The following is an 18,694-nucleotide window of genomic DNA, read 5'->3' as shown; positions in this document are numbered from 1 at the left end:
CGACCCCCCAAATATTTTTCACGACCCCCACTTTGAGAATCACTGCTTTACACCATTAGAAGAAAATTAGAACACATGTTTTTTTCTCAGTAAATTAAAGTAAGTTGCCAGAAAATTCTGATATCATTTACAACGTAAATTAACGCATTTATTGAAACTAATTATCTATATGCACACTTCGAAAATTCTTCGCGATATTTTGAAAATTTCTTAGACATCAGATACAGCGCTAAAATGTAAGACCCGCTAGAAAGAAAAAACGGCTTATAATTAAGATATAATTATATGTTATGTCATAAAAATTTTTTGTCAATTAAAACCATATTTGTCATAATCATTTTAAAATTATGATAGTTCATTTATTTATTCATACTCGCTAAGTAATGTTATAGCATAGATTATTACCTCTTACCTCAGTGCATTAATTGTTAAATTAATGCGTTGAGCTAAAGCACATATTTTACCCTCATTATGTAGGCCTAACAGCTTATTTCATTATTATAAAAATCGATATAACATTAAGTAATGTATATAGAACAAAATCATATTTTGAAATTTATGATTTTAGGAATTCATTTTTTGCCAATTTACTTTCAGCATATCAATGTTTGAATAATTAAAACATTATTGATCACATTGCTTATTGAACATACATCAAAGTAATGAATTAAATCTTTTATATAAGAAGCAATATTTTAATTTCTTGACAAAGAATGTTATAAAACATCAGAGGACAATCTGAATCGAGATTGCAGTCGCTATTACTAATGTTATTCTTTAACCAGAAACAAACAATACTTGTAAGATCAACGAAATAGTAAAAATATATCCGAATGGATGAACGAAAGGTAATCTGTTTTTCATGCGCAATCAGTCCTTTGGGCGAAATCATTCGATTTTATGGAATCGATTGTTTCGAAACGTGTGCTCATTTAAGTGTAAGATCAACCGAAACATTCAAAATTTACTCAACAATATTAGAATGTATATTGTGGATCAAACCCATAATGCATATTCTTATAATGCTATTCCGTAACAGCAACATCGGAATGCCCTGCGGATCGTGGTTTAACAAATTTTCGGAAGATAAAATAATCTTAGTAGGATATACATTCATTATACATTTTACGTTAGTTTCTTATTTTATCATTAAAACGAACGAGTTATGTCGGAGAGAAAAAAATAATTGAAAGATTCATCAGAGCTTTCCTGAATATACAAACGATAATTATTATTTTCTTTGTCGTCATTCAATCGTATCATGTAATTACAAAAAGATATTTTAAAATTAGTAAAGTAGAAGGAGAAACAATGGCTCTTATCTGTACCACCTTTATGGTAACCAACTATTGTCTCATGTATGGTTATGCTATTGTTATTATCTCGACATTTTTCTTAATTCTGATTACTACTAAACGTCGTTTCTTGGCATTATCTGAAGAGTTAGAACATGTTAAAAATGATCCCCTCGTATACAAAAAATTGGAATTAATAATTATAAAGCACACAGAATTAACAGAACAGATTCAACATCTGAATGATTATTCTGAAGATTCATTATTTTTGATATATAATGCAATAATTTGGTTCTACGCTCTTTCATTGAGTATCATCAATATAGTCAGAAAATGGAGCATCGTGTATGCTTTAATAGTTATTTGTTTATTAGTTATCGGCGTAACTGCGTGGCTTTATTTCATCTTTACGATCTCTACCCTTTCTTCTGCTGTATCTACACATTTTATCTTTAAAACTTAGTTTTAAAATGTTTTTCTTTTGTTAAACAAATAGTTGAAAATGAATATGCTAATTGTAAGATGTGTACTGAAAGAAAGATGATATTGCTGGAATAAAACGTTTTATTTCGATCAATATCCAACCTAAAGCAAAAATTTAATTATTACCAGGACAAAGATTTTTAAAAATTTACAAAATTTAAGAAAATTCTTAAATATACAATACACAAGAATGTGTCTTTTCGCTTGCCCTGGCAGATTTTTTTTATTGAATTGTACTTATATTTTAATATTGTGCCATCGCCAGAAGGACTTTTTAACGTTTTACATATTGAGACAGACGAGTAGCCTCAAATAAAAGATGGACTGTTATTTTCCTTATGTGCGTGTGAAAGGACAAAAGAAAAGACACATTTTCGACCTAATAGAATAGGCCGTCTTCGGATGTAACTAAATTCGAACGTATTTTTAAAAAAATTAACGTTTTAACGTGCACGTGTCTATAGAAATAGATAATAGATCATATATTGTAGACTAAACTTTTGCTTTTTTTTATAACAAAAGTTGTTCGCCTTTTAAATAAATTGATTTTTAATATCGATATTTTAACGTTTAGGCATACGGATCGTTTCAAGAAATCCGAAAATTCAGTTATCTGCAAATTTGCATCACTAAAAAGTTAAAGGTAATAAACGTAGACTTCCAATCATATATCAATAATAGTAAACATATTTAAGGTAAAGGTAAAAAACACGATTAATTTCATCTATCTAACAAATATTATTATTATGTAGATATTAAATTTCATGAAGCAATTTAAAGGGAGTTCGCTCGGAATAAGTTGTGGCAATTTCTTTGTCTTTACTCGAAAAACTCCAGTAAAGGTACAATTTTATTAAAAATTTTAGTAATTTTAATATAAAATTTATCAATTTACTAAATTGCAGATGGCCAAAGCATTAGAATCTTCATTTTCCATTGTTTCTAATCTACAAAAGCCAACAAAACGTTGCAGCAATTCTCGAATAAAGTTCTAGAAATATGTTTCTAGACGAAGATTTTTTTTTTTACATTATAAAATAATTAAAATTAATCTAGAGATTTTCTAGTTTTAATTTAACAAGATTATTCTACCGCACATAAGAATTTTGCATTTTCTGCATCCGTTATAATTAAAAAATGTCTAATCTTATGAACACTCGCTATAAAAAAATACTGTATTTCATAATCTGTACTATATGTCCTAACGATTTTTGTACAGTTCTAGAATATGGCTAATTTGTTTGTTTTCTTTTGTTAACATTTGAATTTGATCATTTTACATATTTTTGGATTGACTGACATCATTGATATACAATAGATTATCCTACGTTGTATTCAAATCTTTAGACGTTTTAAGTTAAAATTAATTTTCTAAATTAAAACACTTATTTATTAGCTAAAATTAATATATTGTATTTGATACACGCGAATTTAATTATAACTTAGATTAAAATATGCTCTTGAAAACATCATAAATAAGAATACATTGTAGTAAATGAAAAATATAATATGTCTACAAAATACTTCGTATGTGTGTTCTGGCATAAAAGCGTAAAACAGAAACTGAACCGAAAACTGATTTCTGATTCAGTTTTCTGCCACACAATTTTACGCATGTGTGTTCCTTGCCTGTGATTACAAGAAATGTAAAAGAATTGCTTGAATAAATCTAACATTGCTTTGTAAAAAGTTGGAAGTATGTTTGTGAATTACTGAAATTTTAAAAGTAATAACGAAAACAGTAATAAACCTAAAGTACTGTAATATCTTTTTAAAAGTGCCTTTTTTCTATACAGTAGGACAAGTAACAGTCAGGCCACGAACACACATGCGTAAAATTGTGTGGCAGAAAACTGAATCAGAAATCAGCTTTCAGTTCAGTTTCTGTTTTACGCTTTTATGCCAGAACACACATACGTAAAAATTCTGACCGAATAGGAAACACCACTGCCACCAGCAGTGCTAATTTTATTAATTTTTTCTTGTCATATATCTATTCCTTTGTACCTTCCATTTTTTTCCGCTTCCTCTGCTATAATATAGAAAATTTAAATTAATACACTTGTATTCCGAATTCAAATAAAAAACGTGTAATCTAAATACTAAGCCTATAAATCAATTCTACTAGAGCTACCTGTTGTTTGAAATTTTGCACCTATAGCCATCCATAAACGTTGTTTAAATGCAGTGGCTTTATACATGACACTGATGCGGTCGAATGGATTCAATAAACTCCTCTATTTCATTTATTTTTTGTTTTTTCGAGACCGTCACAATTGTAGGGTTAACCCTCATTGCCGCCATTGTTAGAATAAAAAGCACGTGTCTACTTTGACGTCACAGAAAAGACTTCTCTTTATTGGAGGAATTTTGGCGTAAAAATTTTACGGCGTAAACAGTAGAGACATGCTCTACTCTATTTTCAGTTCTGTTTCAGCCAAAATTTCAGAAAAATTTTTATGCTTTCTGTTTTACGCTAGATTTTACGCCGAATTTTACGCATGTGTGTTCCTGGCCTCACAGCCTAAACTGAGTAACCTTTTGTTCAACTGCTGAGCAGATAATCATCGACTTCGTTATACCTTCTCCCCAATCTTTAACTTCGAACTTCATACTTTTTAAATTTGATTTCTGCGAAAAGTTGTGAAAACGAATTTTTTGTTTATTATAATAATCTCCCTATTTGCTGTTTGCCCCAGTGTAAATATGATGTTAAACTTTTGTAACCCTTATTAACTATGTATTTTAATACATAGTTAATAAGGGAAATGTGTTTTACATAAAGCCACTTCTTGCTTCAAATACGCCGGTAGTAGCAACAGAGCTGCCGCTCCATTTAAATATTATAACCTCGTGGCGTCAATTGCCCCGAGCGGCATCAACTCTAGCGCCGGCCAGACTTACAAGTAGTATAAACCAAACAATACGAATATTGTTTCTTTTGTGATATAGAAAAAAATAATTCAAACCAAAGATTGTAACTCAAGTAAACATCAAGATTTTAAAAAATTTTATGATAATTTTTTCGGAATTAAGAATTGCATTTATTGTATAACATTTTCAAATATAAATATCGTATGGTAGTAGTGTTGCCAGTTCCTGTTTTAAGGAGCTGGCAACACTTCAAAAGTCGATTTTGTAGGAGATGTGTGTTACACATGTAAGACCGAAAGTTGTATATATTCTAAAAAATGGTGCATTTAACTTCAGTAAATTTTCTTCGAGTGTGGGGAAGAATTAAAGGAAGGAGTTCTTTTTTCAAGAAACAACAAATTCTTCGCTTATCTGGAGTAAATATACATTAAATAAGTTGATTATTTATTTTTTGAGAGTATTAAATTTTCAAAAGCAGCTTGAAAAATCCTGTTTTACACTTTAATTTGAATATTTTGTAATTTCATATAATTTTATATATATATTTTAGATATTTTTTTACGCTGTTCCTTTAAATTGCAACATTAATTATTGCATATTGCAATATTTCTCTGTATCTGACAAGGAAAGGACACTGTTTCTGAACAAATTCAGCTAAACCAAATTTGGTCTGTCTGGAAGACCTTAAAAAAATATACGTTAATGTGCAAAAAGGCAGGTGCCATGGCCAACACAGATAACTGGGCCATCAGGTGTCAACTTTTCACACCGAGAGCTTTCTTCGTCCACCTTCGGTTCTTTGCACCAAAATTCAAAAATTGATATGGTATGCACGTATCTTTCAAATGTGGTTTTTCACCAAAGTCCCAGATCATTTAAAATACTCAGCATTTTACTTCAAACATGGGCTCTCTAAAAAATGTAAAGAAAGTGAAATTTATGAAACGTTCTTACTATGAAAGGTGTTGCTCCCTGATCATTGTTTGCTTGCCAAACACTTCCTGTATCTAGCACTTTCTGTACATTAGTAAAACTTTCAAATTACATTATTTTTACACTTCAATAATGTTTTGCTCATTAAATGATGGCACCTGAATATTTATGCATCAACATATCTTTTTAAGGTCTTTTGGATAGACTTTGTTTGGTTTTACACCTTTGTCCTCAAACGGTGTCCTTCCTTTGTTAGTAACTATGTGCAGCTTAACTCTGATCACAAATTTGGCTCAATCTGTTCAAGATGAAATCAGCCAAAGGGAAAAATTATTTGACTGGTTTTGCTACACAAATTTGGATTCCAGTCTACTGTATTGTCTCCAAGTACGTAGAAAGAAGAAATTTTCAGAGCTTAAAGAGTTAATGTATAATGTTTGATGGATTTCCTATCAAAATTTTGTGCTCAAAACTATTGCATTTGAACCAAATTTTTGTACCCTGTTAGTTATGTAATTGTTTAGTGATGAGACTGGTAAATTCCTACTAAAGTGAAAATAAGCAAAATACAAACTCATCTTTAGCAATTATTTTAAGTTTTTGGGTCTGAGTTGATATTGATGTATTAGGTATATCATCATCGTTGATTATTGTTGTCATTTCCATACTTGACAACCTTTAGTGTGGGGCATTGGTATAAAAATGCTGACAGCATAAAAAGCAAAAGGAAAAATTCTTTATTAGCAATGATATTGTACAAGGCTTAAATTAAATTTTGTTTATTAAAGGTATTTGATATATCTCTGCATATGATATTTTATAAAACTATTGCCATAAACACTGTCAAGAGTATGGCAAAAGCTTTATACTCTTTAACATCACAATTTTAAAAATGTCAAGTATTTTATGGGACACATGACAAATCTAGGGTAGATTTATGATGTTCCATCATGATCTGTCAGGAGTCCATGTTGCATGATGAGTGCCTCCTGCGTTTGTGATATGGTTTGCTTTGTTAGTGTTACTGTGTACTCGTGACAGTTGCTCTCAGTCAGTTTATTGACTTTCACTGCAGTTATTGATGATAATGATTTTTCTGGTTGTGATTTATTTCCTATCTCTGTTTTAGTTTTTCTTATCATATAGAATATATTTTTCATATGCCACACTGCAATGCAAGGGAGGCCCTGCAATGTTGTATAGCAAAACCATCATCAGCCTATTTTATAAAGATTATAAATATTTGTAAAATCTCACAAATCTCAAAGAACCTCCTGCTTTCTTTTCTCGAGAAAGTTCATATATGGTCTGTAGCACTACTCAATAATTTGGCCTAACTACAGGGTTTTCAGAAAGTCACTGTATACATATATTTATTAACAGACATTTTTCAATATAGAATAAGGAAGATAAATATGAATGTTAATTATAAACAATGTTGGAAGTGACTCTCATTATCATCAATACACGTTTGGATCCTTCTTATTTTGTTTCTAAACACCATCAGTTGCTTGCTTGAATGAATGAATGAACACAATTTACAACTAAATGTTCACATTTAGTTGTAAATATAAAGATATTATTTAAATTTAAATTTATTACAAAGTCACTCAAACTAATATTTTAGAAGTCAAATATTTTTTGGTTTAAAAGTTTTTTGAACAATTTAAATGCAATAATTTAAAATTAAGAAAAGATTTGAAGTGACATTGAGGATGTAATAAAACTTCCAACACATTTCTAATTGAAAATATTTAAAATAAGTTTATAACATGAAAATTATTATATATAATATTTTATTAATTACTAGTAACCAATGCAGGAAATACATGTCTAAAAACACATTATCAATACCACAGACTTCATTAAAAACATTTTTGTACATTGTGATTACAATCATTATAGTATAAAGTCAGTATACTAATAATAGTTTACATTTAATATCAACAGAATAACACCTAAACACAAATTTCCAACAAACAAATAAACAATTTTTTTTAAACTGTTTCCTACAGTTTTTTACCGTATCGCATTACAAGATGAATGGTCTAACAGGAGACTGGCACATATTGGATTCACATACAGATCTCCTCAAGCCAGGTTATGTGATCGCAAATATGATGTAGCAAAGAGAAATGTTAATACAGCTCTGGCCTGTTATGCAACCGAACCGAGGGGTGCTCCATTGGAACGAGTCTACCCTGATACACAGGGTCTTTGACTGACGCGACATAAGATTGTTGGAGGCCTTAGAAACCTACAGAGCCGACAAGAACGGAAATTGCATTAACACAGATTGCATTCCAGTACCACAAGCCTGGAAATATTATTTAGACTCCCAAAAAATTTAATTTTATTAATAATTTTATTTTAAAAATTTAATTATATTAATAACTGCATGTTTAACATCATACAATATAAAAAATTGCTCATTTATGTATGACTAGGAGCCCGGGACGCCCCCTAGTGGGCGTTCATTACAAATTTCATGATAATTAAAAATCATTATTTAGTGTTATTAAACATTCTATAAATACTTTAAAATAGTTTAATTTGTTTATTTACCTTCACTGGTAACATTCGCTAGGGTGCCCCTAGTGGGTGGGTGTTAATTTAAATAATAATTTATATTGTTAATTTAAATGTTTGAAATATGACACACGATAGGGGCGCCTCTGGTGCCCGTTTTTGGCATACCGTTACGCGGACGGACGGACGGACGGACAGGCACGCGTTCAATGGGTTATATATATAGATATTGACCAAATAATAATGTATTGGCCAAATGAATAATAATAATTTATATTGTTAATTTAAATAATAATTAAAATTGTTAATTTAATTTGAATGTTTGAAATATGACACACAATAGGGGCGCCTCTAGTGTTGGTTATCAAACGGTTACGGGATGGACGGACGGAAGGAAGGATGGACACCTGTTGAATGGGTTATATATATATATAGATGTAAACCAGTGTTTCTCAAACTTTTTGGTCCGCGACCCCCTTTTGCACTTAAAAAATTGCAAAGGACCCCCGAAGAATGACTATGTGTAAGAAAACATCCCGAAGGGAGGGGGTTAAGTACAGTACCCTCTCATGGTCGCTCCAGTGCTGCCAGCTAAAAATGCATACCAACTAAAATAATATTGAAGTAGCCCAAGACATAGCCAAATATTGCAGCGCCACAGCACTAGCGAAAATTTAAATTTGCCGACTGAAAAGCTTTCGGTTGATCAGTTTTCGGATAACGACGCTCTACTGTATTTCTAACTCGACTTGCCTACAGACGCAACGCTGCTAGCGAACACCGTTCCAAATGACAATAGTTTAGGCTGAGAGTGGAATTCTGCGGATTCCCCAATAGTGCACAAATTTATGAATATTAGGTTCATATTAAAATATTTTGTATTGTTTTTATTATTTATATGTGCAATTTATTTAAGTAAAAATTATTTTATATATTTTTATTTCTATTATTTCTAAACATGAATCCATAGTAAATTTATAAAATATTTGAAAAAAAATTGAATCTAACATCAATTTTTCAGTGACCCCCACTTTGAGAATCACTGATGTAAACTGTATGTCACAGCCTGGTTCAAACATGTTTGAAAGTTTTAATAAATTAGAATGTGGTAATATTTGATCGATAGAACGGTTTTTTTCATATTTGATCCCGAGGAGGGCCAATAAATAGTGGCCTAAAATGTTTGAACAGTAAAAATTGTTTATTTGTTTGCTGGAAATTTGTGTTTAAATGTTATTCTGTTGAATTATAGTTCCAGTTTATGTGTGCAGTTTTTGTTTTTATTTTATTTTACATTTAATATATATATACTAAAACATTTTATTAATATATCTTATGTTATTTTAAATTACAGAAATTTTATGGAAGGAAACGAAATTGCTATTCTATTGCTATCAAATATGTTCATAAAGCACTGCTTCATTCTGCAGTTGGACGAAAACTACGGATACAGAACCACATTGCGGTAGGAAAATCTTTATTACAATATGAAATATATTTAGTAAGATTTAAAATGCTGTAGATTCCATAGGTATTGAAAACTTTTCTTCTGCCATATTTTTCATGTCTAATTCTAGTATTTTATATTTTGTACAAATAAACCTGTCATTATTCCTGAGAATTATCATCTGTCCATGCCTTCTCCTAAGGAGGTTGACAGCCAGCAAATACCACTGTTCTCTTTTGTAACTTTTATGAATAATTTCTTCAGTATCCAGTCCTGTCCATTCCTTGAAGTAGTCCATCCAGTGCCATCTTCTTCTTCCCCTTGATCTTTTTTCATCAATTTTGCCTTCTAATATGAGTTTGGGGATTTCATATTTCTCCCCTCAATATGTGTCCACAGTATGCTAGTTTTCTCTTCTTAATTATATTTATTAATTCTCTTTTTGTATCTGCCATCTGTAAAACTGTTTAATTAGTGGTCCTGCTTGTCCACATCTCAAAGGCCTCAATTTCCTCTCCATATCTTTCCATAGTGTCCATGTCTCACATCCATAAAGTAAAATGGGCCAAATGTAGCATTTTAGCATTTTAAATCTTATTTGAAGCTTTAATTTCTTTTCACACAGAATGTTTTTCATTTGGTTAAACTTGTCTTTAACCTGTCTAATTCTGCTTCTAATTTCCTTTGTTAAATTGTTGTCTGAATAAAATCTTTTTCCTAAGTAGCAGAAGCTATCTACTTGTTCTAGGTTTTCCTCTCTGCATTTCAACTTTGTGTGCCCATCTTTACTTATGCACATTGTCTTAGTCATCTTTGTATTTATTGTGAGTTCCATTTCTTCACTTTTTGATACTAGTTCGTTTAACAATATCTGTAATTCTTTTTCTGATGCAATGAGAATGACTATCATCCTCATATCTGATATTGTTTGATGATTAGTCCATTAATTTTTACACCTTCTGTTCTGTCTTCCAGGGCCTCCCGTATAATGTACTCAGCATACACATTATATAGGATTGGTGAAAGTACACAGCCCTATCTAACTCCTCTTTTCACTTCAACCCATTCAGACTCTTCATTTCCCAATGTAACCTTTACTTTCTGATTCCAATATGCATCTTTAATGATCTTAATGTCTCTTCTGTCTAGTCCTTTGTTGCAAAGTACTTCAAGTATCAGGTCAGTCCATAAGTTCATGCGTATTTTTACCTACAAAAAAAGCAGCAAAAAATTTTAATTAAATTTTATTTCAATCTATAATGTATTCACCATTATTTTGTACAATTTCTTGCCATCTTGATGGTAGCTTTTTAATCCCGTTTTCGTAAAATGATTTCGGTTTTGAATCAAACATATTCAGAAATAGCCTTTTTTACATTGTTCTCATCCTCAAAAGTTTTCCCTTTTAAAAAATTCTGCAAACTGCGAAAAAAATGATAATCACTGGGAGCAATATCTGGCGAATATGGTTAATGAGGTAAAATTTCCCAGTTGTAGCTTTCAAGTTTCTGTACAGTTATTTTTGCATGTGGGGTCTGGCATTGTTATGCTGCAAGAGAACCTGCTTTCTGTTCACTAACGACGGTCGATTTTTTTTTCAATTTTTCATTTAAACGCTCTAATTGCTCACAATACATTTGAGCTGTAATTGTTTGATTAGGTTATAACAGTTCAAAGTGAATTACACCTGACATATATCACCAAATAGACAAAAGAATTTTTTTTGGATGCAACCCACCTTTTGCAGTCGGTTTTGGCTGCTTGTCGCGATCCATCCATTGTCTTTTTCTCGTCACATTATTATAGAGGATCCATTTTTCGTCTCCAGTAACCAGCCTACCAAGAAAAGGTTCTAAAGCAATACGGGATAAAAGAGACGTGCAAATGTTTACACGTTGTTGTCGGTTAGCTATTGACAGTTCATGTGGTATCCATTTTCCTAGCTTTGAAACTTTTCCGATTTGTTGTAGGTATCTGGGATGAATTTATTGTTCCACAATTTCATCAACTGTTAAAGATGGTTCTGCTTCAACCAGTGTAGAGAGAGCATCATCATTAAAGTCAACGGGTCTTCCAGTACGAGCCTTATCCTCCACACTAAAATCATTGTTTCTAAATCTTTCAAACTACTTCTGCACAGTCCTTGTACTAATTACAATTTGATTATGTAAAGTGTTTATTTTTTGGCTGCATTTGTAGCATTCTCACCACTTAAAAATAAAATGTATAAAACATGTCTTTTGTATTCGTCGGTTACTTCCATTTTAACGAAAATAAACAACTGAAATGTTCACAATTCTGAACAGTATTATGTAAATGAGATCCAATTTAACACTTCAGTGTAAAAATTATCACATTAGACTGACATTTTTAACAGCAAAACAAGATTTTTCTCAATGTCATAAAAATGCGCATGGACTTATGGACTGACTTGATAGTTTGTTATGCCATATCTTATCGAATGCTTTTTCGTAATCCAGAAAGCGCACAAAGATGTGGACATTCATATCTATTGTTTTTTCAGCAATTTGAGAGAGGGCAAAGATTGCTTCTCTTGTGCCAACTCCAATTTGAAATCGAAATTGAGCTTATTGATATTACTTTCAATTTTGCCGTATATTCTGTTGTGGATGATTTTAGCAGAATTTTGCTTATATGATTTAGCAAGCTAATTGTTCTGTGTTCACAATGTTTTATGGTTCCTGTTTTCTTGGATAAAGGTACCATAATAGAATAGTTCATTTCTTCCGGCACCTTCCCTTTTTTGTAAATGTTGTTCAAAATTCTTGTTAAAGCTACTATTCCTTCATCCCCTATATTTTTAATAAGTTCAATTGATATTCCATCTGGTCCAGTTGCTTTACCTTCCTTCATGCTTTTAACTGTATGTCTCACTTCTTCTTCCATGATGTCTGGGCCTTCTTCATCTGTCTCAAGTTCTTTGAAGTGTCTTTGGTCTTCGTAAAGTGTTTGAATATATCCCTTCCATGACTTTTTTTTCCTTCCATATCTGTTGTTATTTTACTATCTTTTTTTCCACACATCCTGTTCTTGGTGAGAATTTTCCTGTTAGTTCCCCAATCTTTTTATCAGTGGTGTGTTGTGACATTTGATGATAGGGAAGCTGTGTTTCTGTAAGAAGCCGACTTACAGGGGCAATCAATAAATTGCACGTCAGGGCCCGTTCGTATTCATTTGTTCGATAAGCCAGTAAAAACCGTACACTTCTTTAAATGTATTTTTAATAGATTATCTGACGTACTTAATAAATAAGAAAGTTCAATATAATTACCTCTGTTATTAGATTCTATAAATTCCCTATGCTCTCTAAATGCCAATTCTTGCTTTGAGAAAAAACATATAACATCTATTAATTTAGCTATATCTATTAATCATAATTATCTTGTTATCATTTTCAATATTTATTTTATATTGTCTACCAATGTTAAATTCTATTCCACTTTGATTTCCAAATTGCTTCAATTTTACGAAAGAATCGTCATTTGTCATAAATTTAATTTTCAAAATGTCGAAGTTTTTTGTTGACGTATTTATATTTAATTTAGACATTGGTCTTTCTCTTTTAATAATGTTTTCTTTTTCATTATATGGTCTTGAGCCAAAACTTTTTTAAAATAAATTTTTGAATCACTAGCCACGATATAAGGGCTAAAATTAAAATTATAAAAAAAACTTACTTGGTAAAACAAAATGTGTGATGAATATACATACCTAGTACAAAAAATTCTTCAATTGTATGAATATACTTTTAAAGAAACTTATAATTAAAAATAACTTTGTGAAGAAACGTACATAAAAATAAGAAAATATTCTTTACTTTTTAAATCTTAAAACAATCCACTTACAAGTTAGTGAAATACTGTAGCTCCCTACGAGTGGCTAATGAATGGAATCAGAGATGTCCTGGTAGGTGTGCGGCGCGTGCATGCACGCAGGTTCCCAAATCCCAAGGGTGCCGATACCGGTCAATGTCAAATGCCTCTTTTGTCGCATCACTAGTATACCTCAAAGGACGCCACAGGGTTGTTGTAGATTTTAAACGTTTCTCACCATAGCTGTAAAAATCTAAATACGTTAAACTTAACAGATTGTCCGTCGTTCGTTTTCTAACTAATTCGTTTTAAGACCGAGTGTTCGCGGTAATTTCCAAAATTTACAACTTCTCCGTCACTCTCGTTGAACTGGAGAAATTTGTCTTTATTACATCTAATATTACGAAGAGATCAGACCCCACTGTACTCGGCAAGAGATTGGTTCGGTTAAGCTTCTGTTTAAGTAAAATTTCAGCTCTTTCATCGGGGTTTTATTTATGTTTCTAATTCCCTAATCGCTTAATTATTTAACTACTTAAATAGAAATAAGTTGAAACCGGTTACTTTGTACTTGGATATCTGTAGTCTCGGGAAAGAAGTGGAAAGAAATTTTTATGACAACCGATACATAAATCGTAAATTTAAGGAAAATAAATTCTAGAGCTGTTTTTTGTACCATTGTACGTCTCGTTCATTAAATTCGGTTCTAAATGATGCTGCCAAAGTAACAGTTAATTTTTTAACATTATACAAGAATTGTACAGGTTTTTTCTGCATCCCCTTACAGATGGGACATACTAAATCGTAATATCACCGGTTTAACATTGAAATCCGTAAGTAATATAAGATGGGAGAACAGAATAAACGCAGAATAAATATATCAAATATTTTAATGGATTTTTTTAAAACTCCTGTCAACTATACGGAACTATCATAAAAACATGCCAGTAAACTCCTATCAGTTGGGTTAAGTTATAAATCTAGTCTACTTGTGATTCACATAATCGGGCAAGGGCGGCTGAATATCTAGCATGCAGGCGGCTAACAGCCCACAACCGGTCTGGGATATAAAATTGAAAGCGTTATACGTGTGAAGCTTCCACCAGCTAAACCGTGAGGTTGGTGCTCTGTAAAGGGCATGTGCCAATGCCTATAATCTGGCTGCTTGGAAGCTGATCCGGTTTCGACATTCATTTCGCCACTGAATTATTCGAATATACAATAGCAATCTTATTGTTTTTTTCACGTGTAGTATAGAAATTTGTAATAAGATACATAATGCAATTATAATAAAATTTTAATTTTAATTAATTCAAAGTATGTTAAAATATGAAAATTTATATTTTAGAAAATACAAGGGAAGGTCATTCAATGACGGCATGCCACTGCTTTTTATGTAGTTTTTTGGAATTATGGTCCAATAACTACATTTCTTTGCATTTTAATTTTAGCCAGTTTTCTTTTGCTCTAACAATTTCTTTCTGTATTTGTCTATGTACAGTACATATGTATACATTTGATGACTTTTATCTTTATGCTTCTTTCATCCACAAGCTGTAAGATTTCATTTGTCATCCATGGTTTATTCTTCTCTGGTTTTTTACATCCAATTGTTTTTCATCTGCATTGAGAATTGCTGATTTCAATCTTTGCCAATTTTGTACAAATAAACCTGTAATTATTCCCGAGAATTATAGAAGCAAATAAAAAATATGTAATTAATACAAAATTATTGTTTTGAGCAGAAAACATTAATAACTCTCAAAATATATGTATTTAATACCATATTTTTAGTTTATATTTATAATAATCTTATTTTTTTATTATAAACAAATGTACAGTAAATGATAAACATGAGTGGATGATATTGAACAATTTAATTATATATTAAAATAAATATGTAATTTCTCTATTATTTTTTTTTTTTTTTTTTTTTTTTTTACAAAATCTTCAGACAGTTGCAGAATAGATTATAGAACATTAAAAAATGAAATATTTAAATCATTGCCAATATTACAACTGAGATATAAGTATATTACAAATATTATTGTCAGATATATAAAAGTGATAGTAATTTGAATTGAACATTTATTAATTTTATATGAGAAATTAAAAGATTTATAGTTTGATTTTATAAAAACAATTGTATATTGATTGGTTATACACTAGAAACTTATTTATTGCAATTTAGATAAATAAATTTCTATAAATGGTGCAGTTATCAAAAATTTCAAGTAAAAGGATAGTATTGTTAAATTTTAATTAAAAAAACAATTATTAAAGTTTAATACTGGAAGATGTTTGCTTTCCTGTGAAATAGTTCACACTATTCAGTAGTGACACCCAGGATTTAGGGGTTGCACAAGGTCACTTGCACTCTCTTTTTGGAGAGTTTTCTAAGTAAAACCAGTTACCTCATATAGTAAAAAATTTTGTAAGGCATGTTTCATTTCTACATTTCCTCTGAAGATTTCTGGATCTGCCACTGGTGATGCCATTTCTGAATTGTTGCAGAATATTACCATAAATTTATCATTACACATTTAATGTTTGTGTGTCATTTTACATTTGTTGTGGTCTATGACCATTATTATACTTTAAGCATCCCTTACCCTCTGTCTATGGGGTGTGAACGAGTCTATGGACCAATTAAAAGGGGGGTAGGATTCACATGATGAGAGGAGAGAGGGTTTTTCGTCATTCTTGATTGGACTGTAAAAGAGTGTGGATGTGTGTAAGAAGAGGTAAGCTCCATGTGGCTCAACTTAGTGTTGACAAAGAAAATCCCCATGAAAATAGATTGGAGAACAATAGGTTGGTTCTGTGATAGCTTTAGCCTGTAGATATTTACCTTATCAATCATATATTAAAATTTTTGTTTTGGTTTTGTTCTTCACATCAGCAATTCATTTTTATTGCTCTGCTTTTATGTTTTTTTATCCTGACAATTTATTTTCAAAATTCTGGATTATTTGGATTTTTATTTATCCAAATTGAATCTGCTGTTAACAGGTTTAGATAAATGATAGTCTACTGTGGTATTTGATTAAGAAATTTTTTAATATTTTATAATTGATAATAGTACTGTTTTATAATTGACCTTTCTTAGAGCTTATTTAATGTTTTTTTAAAAAACAGTATAATAAGAGTATGTTTAAACTATAATTCTCTTAGATCTGGAAACACCGCTTAGAAGCAGGATGCCAAGAATTGGGTTATGACTATGGAACATTGTTAATGGGAATGATAAAGGTATAAAATTTTGACATTTATATTATATATGATCAATTTAAATGAAATATATTTAAAACCTTTAAAATACAGTAGGAAAAGGCTTTAATAATGTAATGTTTTTGATTATTATTTTATCAGTTTAAGAAATTTGTTTTCCATCATCATTTATTTAAATGCTTAATTTATTTGCTTCTTTTTTATAATTTTTATACATTGTTCCTTGCTTTAAACAAGAACTTAACTCGATTCTTCTAGTATTTTTTATCTATGGTCTTTTAGTAATATCTCTTTCAGTAATATCTCTTTTGCTTTCTCTGTCGCTTTATCATCATTAAGTCATTTGAAAGAAATTGAATATTAATTGTAGTTAAACTTTTATTCATTTTAAAATCTTCACTGGATCATCAATCATGAATGTATTTTATAATTAATTAAGAAAAAAATACAATTTCTTGTAAGACTATACATTTACTTGAGTCTTTCTCCTTCAGTCCCTTCACACGCTATTCAGAGGCAATAACAAGTCATACGGTGGAACTGACCTTTTATTGGAGGCTACTTGTCCACCATCCAATGTAAAACAGTTATAGAGTCCTCTAGCGGTAGCATACGTATTCATAAAAATAATAATTACATTAAAAATTTGCCGGGACGAATTCACAATTAAGAAAAAAATACAATTTCTTGTAAGATTATACATTTACTTGAGTTCTTCTTCCTTCCACCGTATGACTTGTTATTGCCTCTGAATAGCGTGTGAAGGGACTGAAGGAGAAAGACTCAAGTAAATATATAGTCTTACAAGAAATTGTATTTTTTTTTAATTGTGAATTTGTCCCGGCAAATTTTTAATGTATTTTATAATTAATGTTTTAACTTTATTTTGTGGGGTTGATTTTGAAAATTTCTAGTACTTTATGTACTTTTTTTAAGAATATAGAATGATTTCAAGTGATTCTAGCCTCTCTTAATTCTGTTAAAGTTAATAAAATTATTTACCCATCATCAAGTCTATGACAATCATTCATTAGTAGTAATCTTCAAATCTTCATAGTAATAAGTATCATATAATTCATTCAATATCAATCCTAGCTTTATTTTATAATTCTGTCATATTCGTCTGTAAGAGTAAGTTAATGTATTTAATATAAAAATGTTTAGATATTTATCTTAATATGTATGTAAAAATTTTATGTAATGATTACTGTAAAAAATCATTTGTGTTTTACCAGAGTGATGTTGTATTAAATAGAAAGATGCTATCAGAGTTAGCAATTTGGGAACCGAGAACATTTAAGGTATTGAATAATTTTAACATTATTAATTTAATTTTCAGTGTTTTTAAACATTATTTAAAAATAAAAATTTAATTTTTTTAGGCATTAGTATCAATTGCCGCAACTAAAAAGTTTTCAGAAGATTCAAAACGAGGATTAAATGAACTTAAACCACCGCCAGATGGTGTCATAACTCGTGGTATGCTATAAATTAGAAAAGTAATGAGTAATATGTTATTAAAATATCAATAAATATTTTTAGCAGTGTACATTTGTCTGTGGAATTTGTTAAATAGATTAATAAATATATTAAAAAATTTATATAAATTGCTTATTATTTATACTATTTTTTAGATGACATAATGATTTTAATATGAAATTCTTAAATTCTAAAATTTGATTCAGTTCTACTATGGCTATAAAATGAGATTATGACATACTGTATGAGTATTTATCATAGTGAACACTGTATATTTTCATAGTTGTATAGGCAGTGGTGATATTCAGCGGGTTCGCACAGGTTCGGCCAAACCCGTTGTTAAAATTTTCAGTTTTCCGAACCTTGTTAAACACACGGAACATTTCTGAGTGGTTTTGTTTTTTTTTTAAAAATATATTAAAATATACGTATTATACTCTGTAATACTACTAAACTAGAGCCTTATACCCCGTTCGCACTGAGCATTTCAATCTAGATTGTGAGCAAGGATTGAGGCACTATGTCTTGGTGCGATCTCTCGACCGAAATGAGGTTTAATCGCAATCGATTCAAGAGAGTTCTTGAAACTA

At 30.4% G+C, this 18,694-nt stretch overlaps 2 protein-coding genes across 2 annotated transcripts; both read left to right on the top strand.

Moving 5' to 3' along the window:
- The first annotated feature begins 1,160 nt into the window (after positions 1 to 1,160).
- LOC136975048 (uncharacterized) lies at positions 1,161 to 2,826 on the top strand. Its single transcript, XM_067270040.1, has 4 exons — positions 1,161 to 1,728; positions 2,353 to 2,421; positions 2,531 to 2,620; positions 2,684 to 2,826. Exons 1-4 carry the CDS (start codon positions 1,312 to 1,314, stop codon positions 2,771 to 2,773), a joined length of 666 nt encoding a protein of 221 aa, XP_067126141.1. The 5' UTR covers positions 1,161 to 1,311; the 3' UTR covers positions 2,774 to 2,826.
- Positions 2,827 to 4,931: 2,105 nt separating this feature from the next.
- mRpL20 (mitochondrial ribosomal protein L20) lies at positions 4,932 to 18,174 on the top strand. The gene is made up of 5 exons (XM_067270039.1): positions 4,932 to 5,068; positions 9,469 to 9,579; positions 16,569 to 16,646; positions 17,861 to 17,926; positions 18,008 to 18,174. The coding sequence occupies exons 1-5, from the start codon at positions 4,970 to 4,972 to the stop codon at positions 18,113 to 18,115; spliced, it is 462 nt and encodes a 153-aa protein (XP_067126140.1). The 5' UTR covers positions 4,932 to 4,969; the 3' UTR covers positions 18,116 to 18,174.
- Positions 18,175 to 18,694: the final 520 nt, after the last annotated feature.

Source organism: Centruroides vittatus, unplaced genomic scaffold (genome assembly GCF_030686945.1).
Source record: "Centruroides vittatus isolate TY-2023 unplaced genomic scaffold, ASM3068694v2 contig_361, whole genome shotgun sequence".
Lineage (NCBI taxonomy): Eukaryota > Metazoa > Arthropoda > Arachnida > Scorpiones > Buthidae > Centruroides > Centruroides vittatus.
This window is presented reverse-complemented; position numbering and strand designations above follow the sequence as displayed.

Excerpts from the sequence above, each read along its gene's own strand:
- mRpL20 (XM_067270039.1), top strand. The coding sequence starts at position 4,970 with ATGGTGCATTTAACTTCAGTAAATTTTCTTCGAGTGTGGGGAAGAATT. Across the intron at positions 9,580-16,568 it reads GGATACAGAACCACATTGCG|ATCTGGAAACACCGCTTAGA; the intron begins GTAGGAAAATCT and ends TAATTCTCTTAG. Across the intron at positions 17,927-18,007 it reads GGGAACCGAGAACATTTAAG|GCATTAGTATCAATTGCCGC; the intron begins GTATTGAATAAT and ends TAATTTTTTTAG.
- LOC136975048 (XM_067270040.1), top strand. The coding sequence starts at position 1,312 with ATGGCTCTTATCTGTACCACCTTTATGGTAACCAACTATTGTCTCATG. Across the intron at positions 1,729-2,352 it reads TCTCTACCCTTTCTTCTGCT|GCATACGGATCGTTTCAAGA; the intron begins GTATCTACACAT and ends TTTAACGTTTAG. Across the intron at positions 2,621-2,683 it reads CTCGAAAAACTCCAGTAAAG|ATGGCCAAAGCATTAGAATC; the intron begins GTACAATTTTAT and ends ACTAAATTGCAG.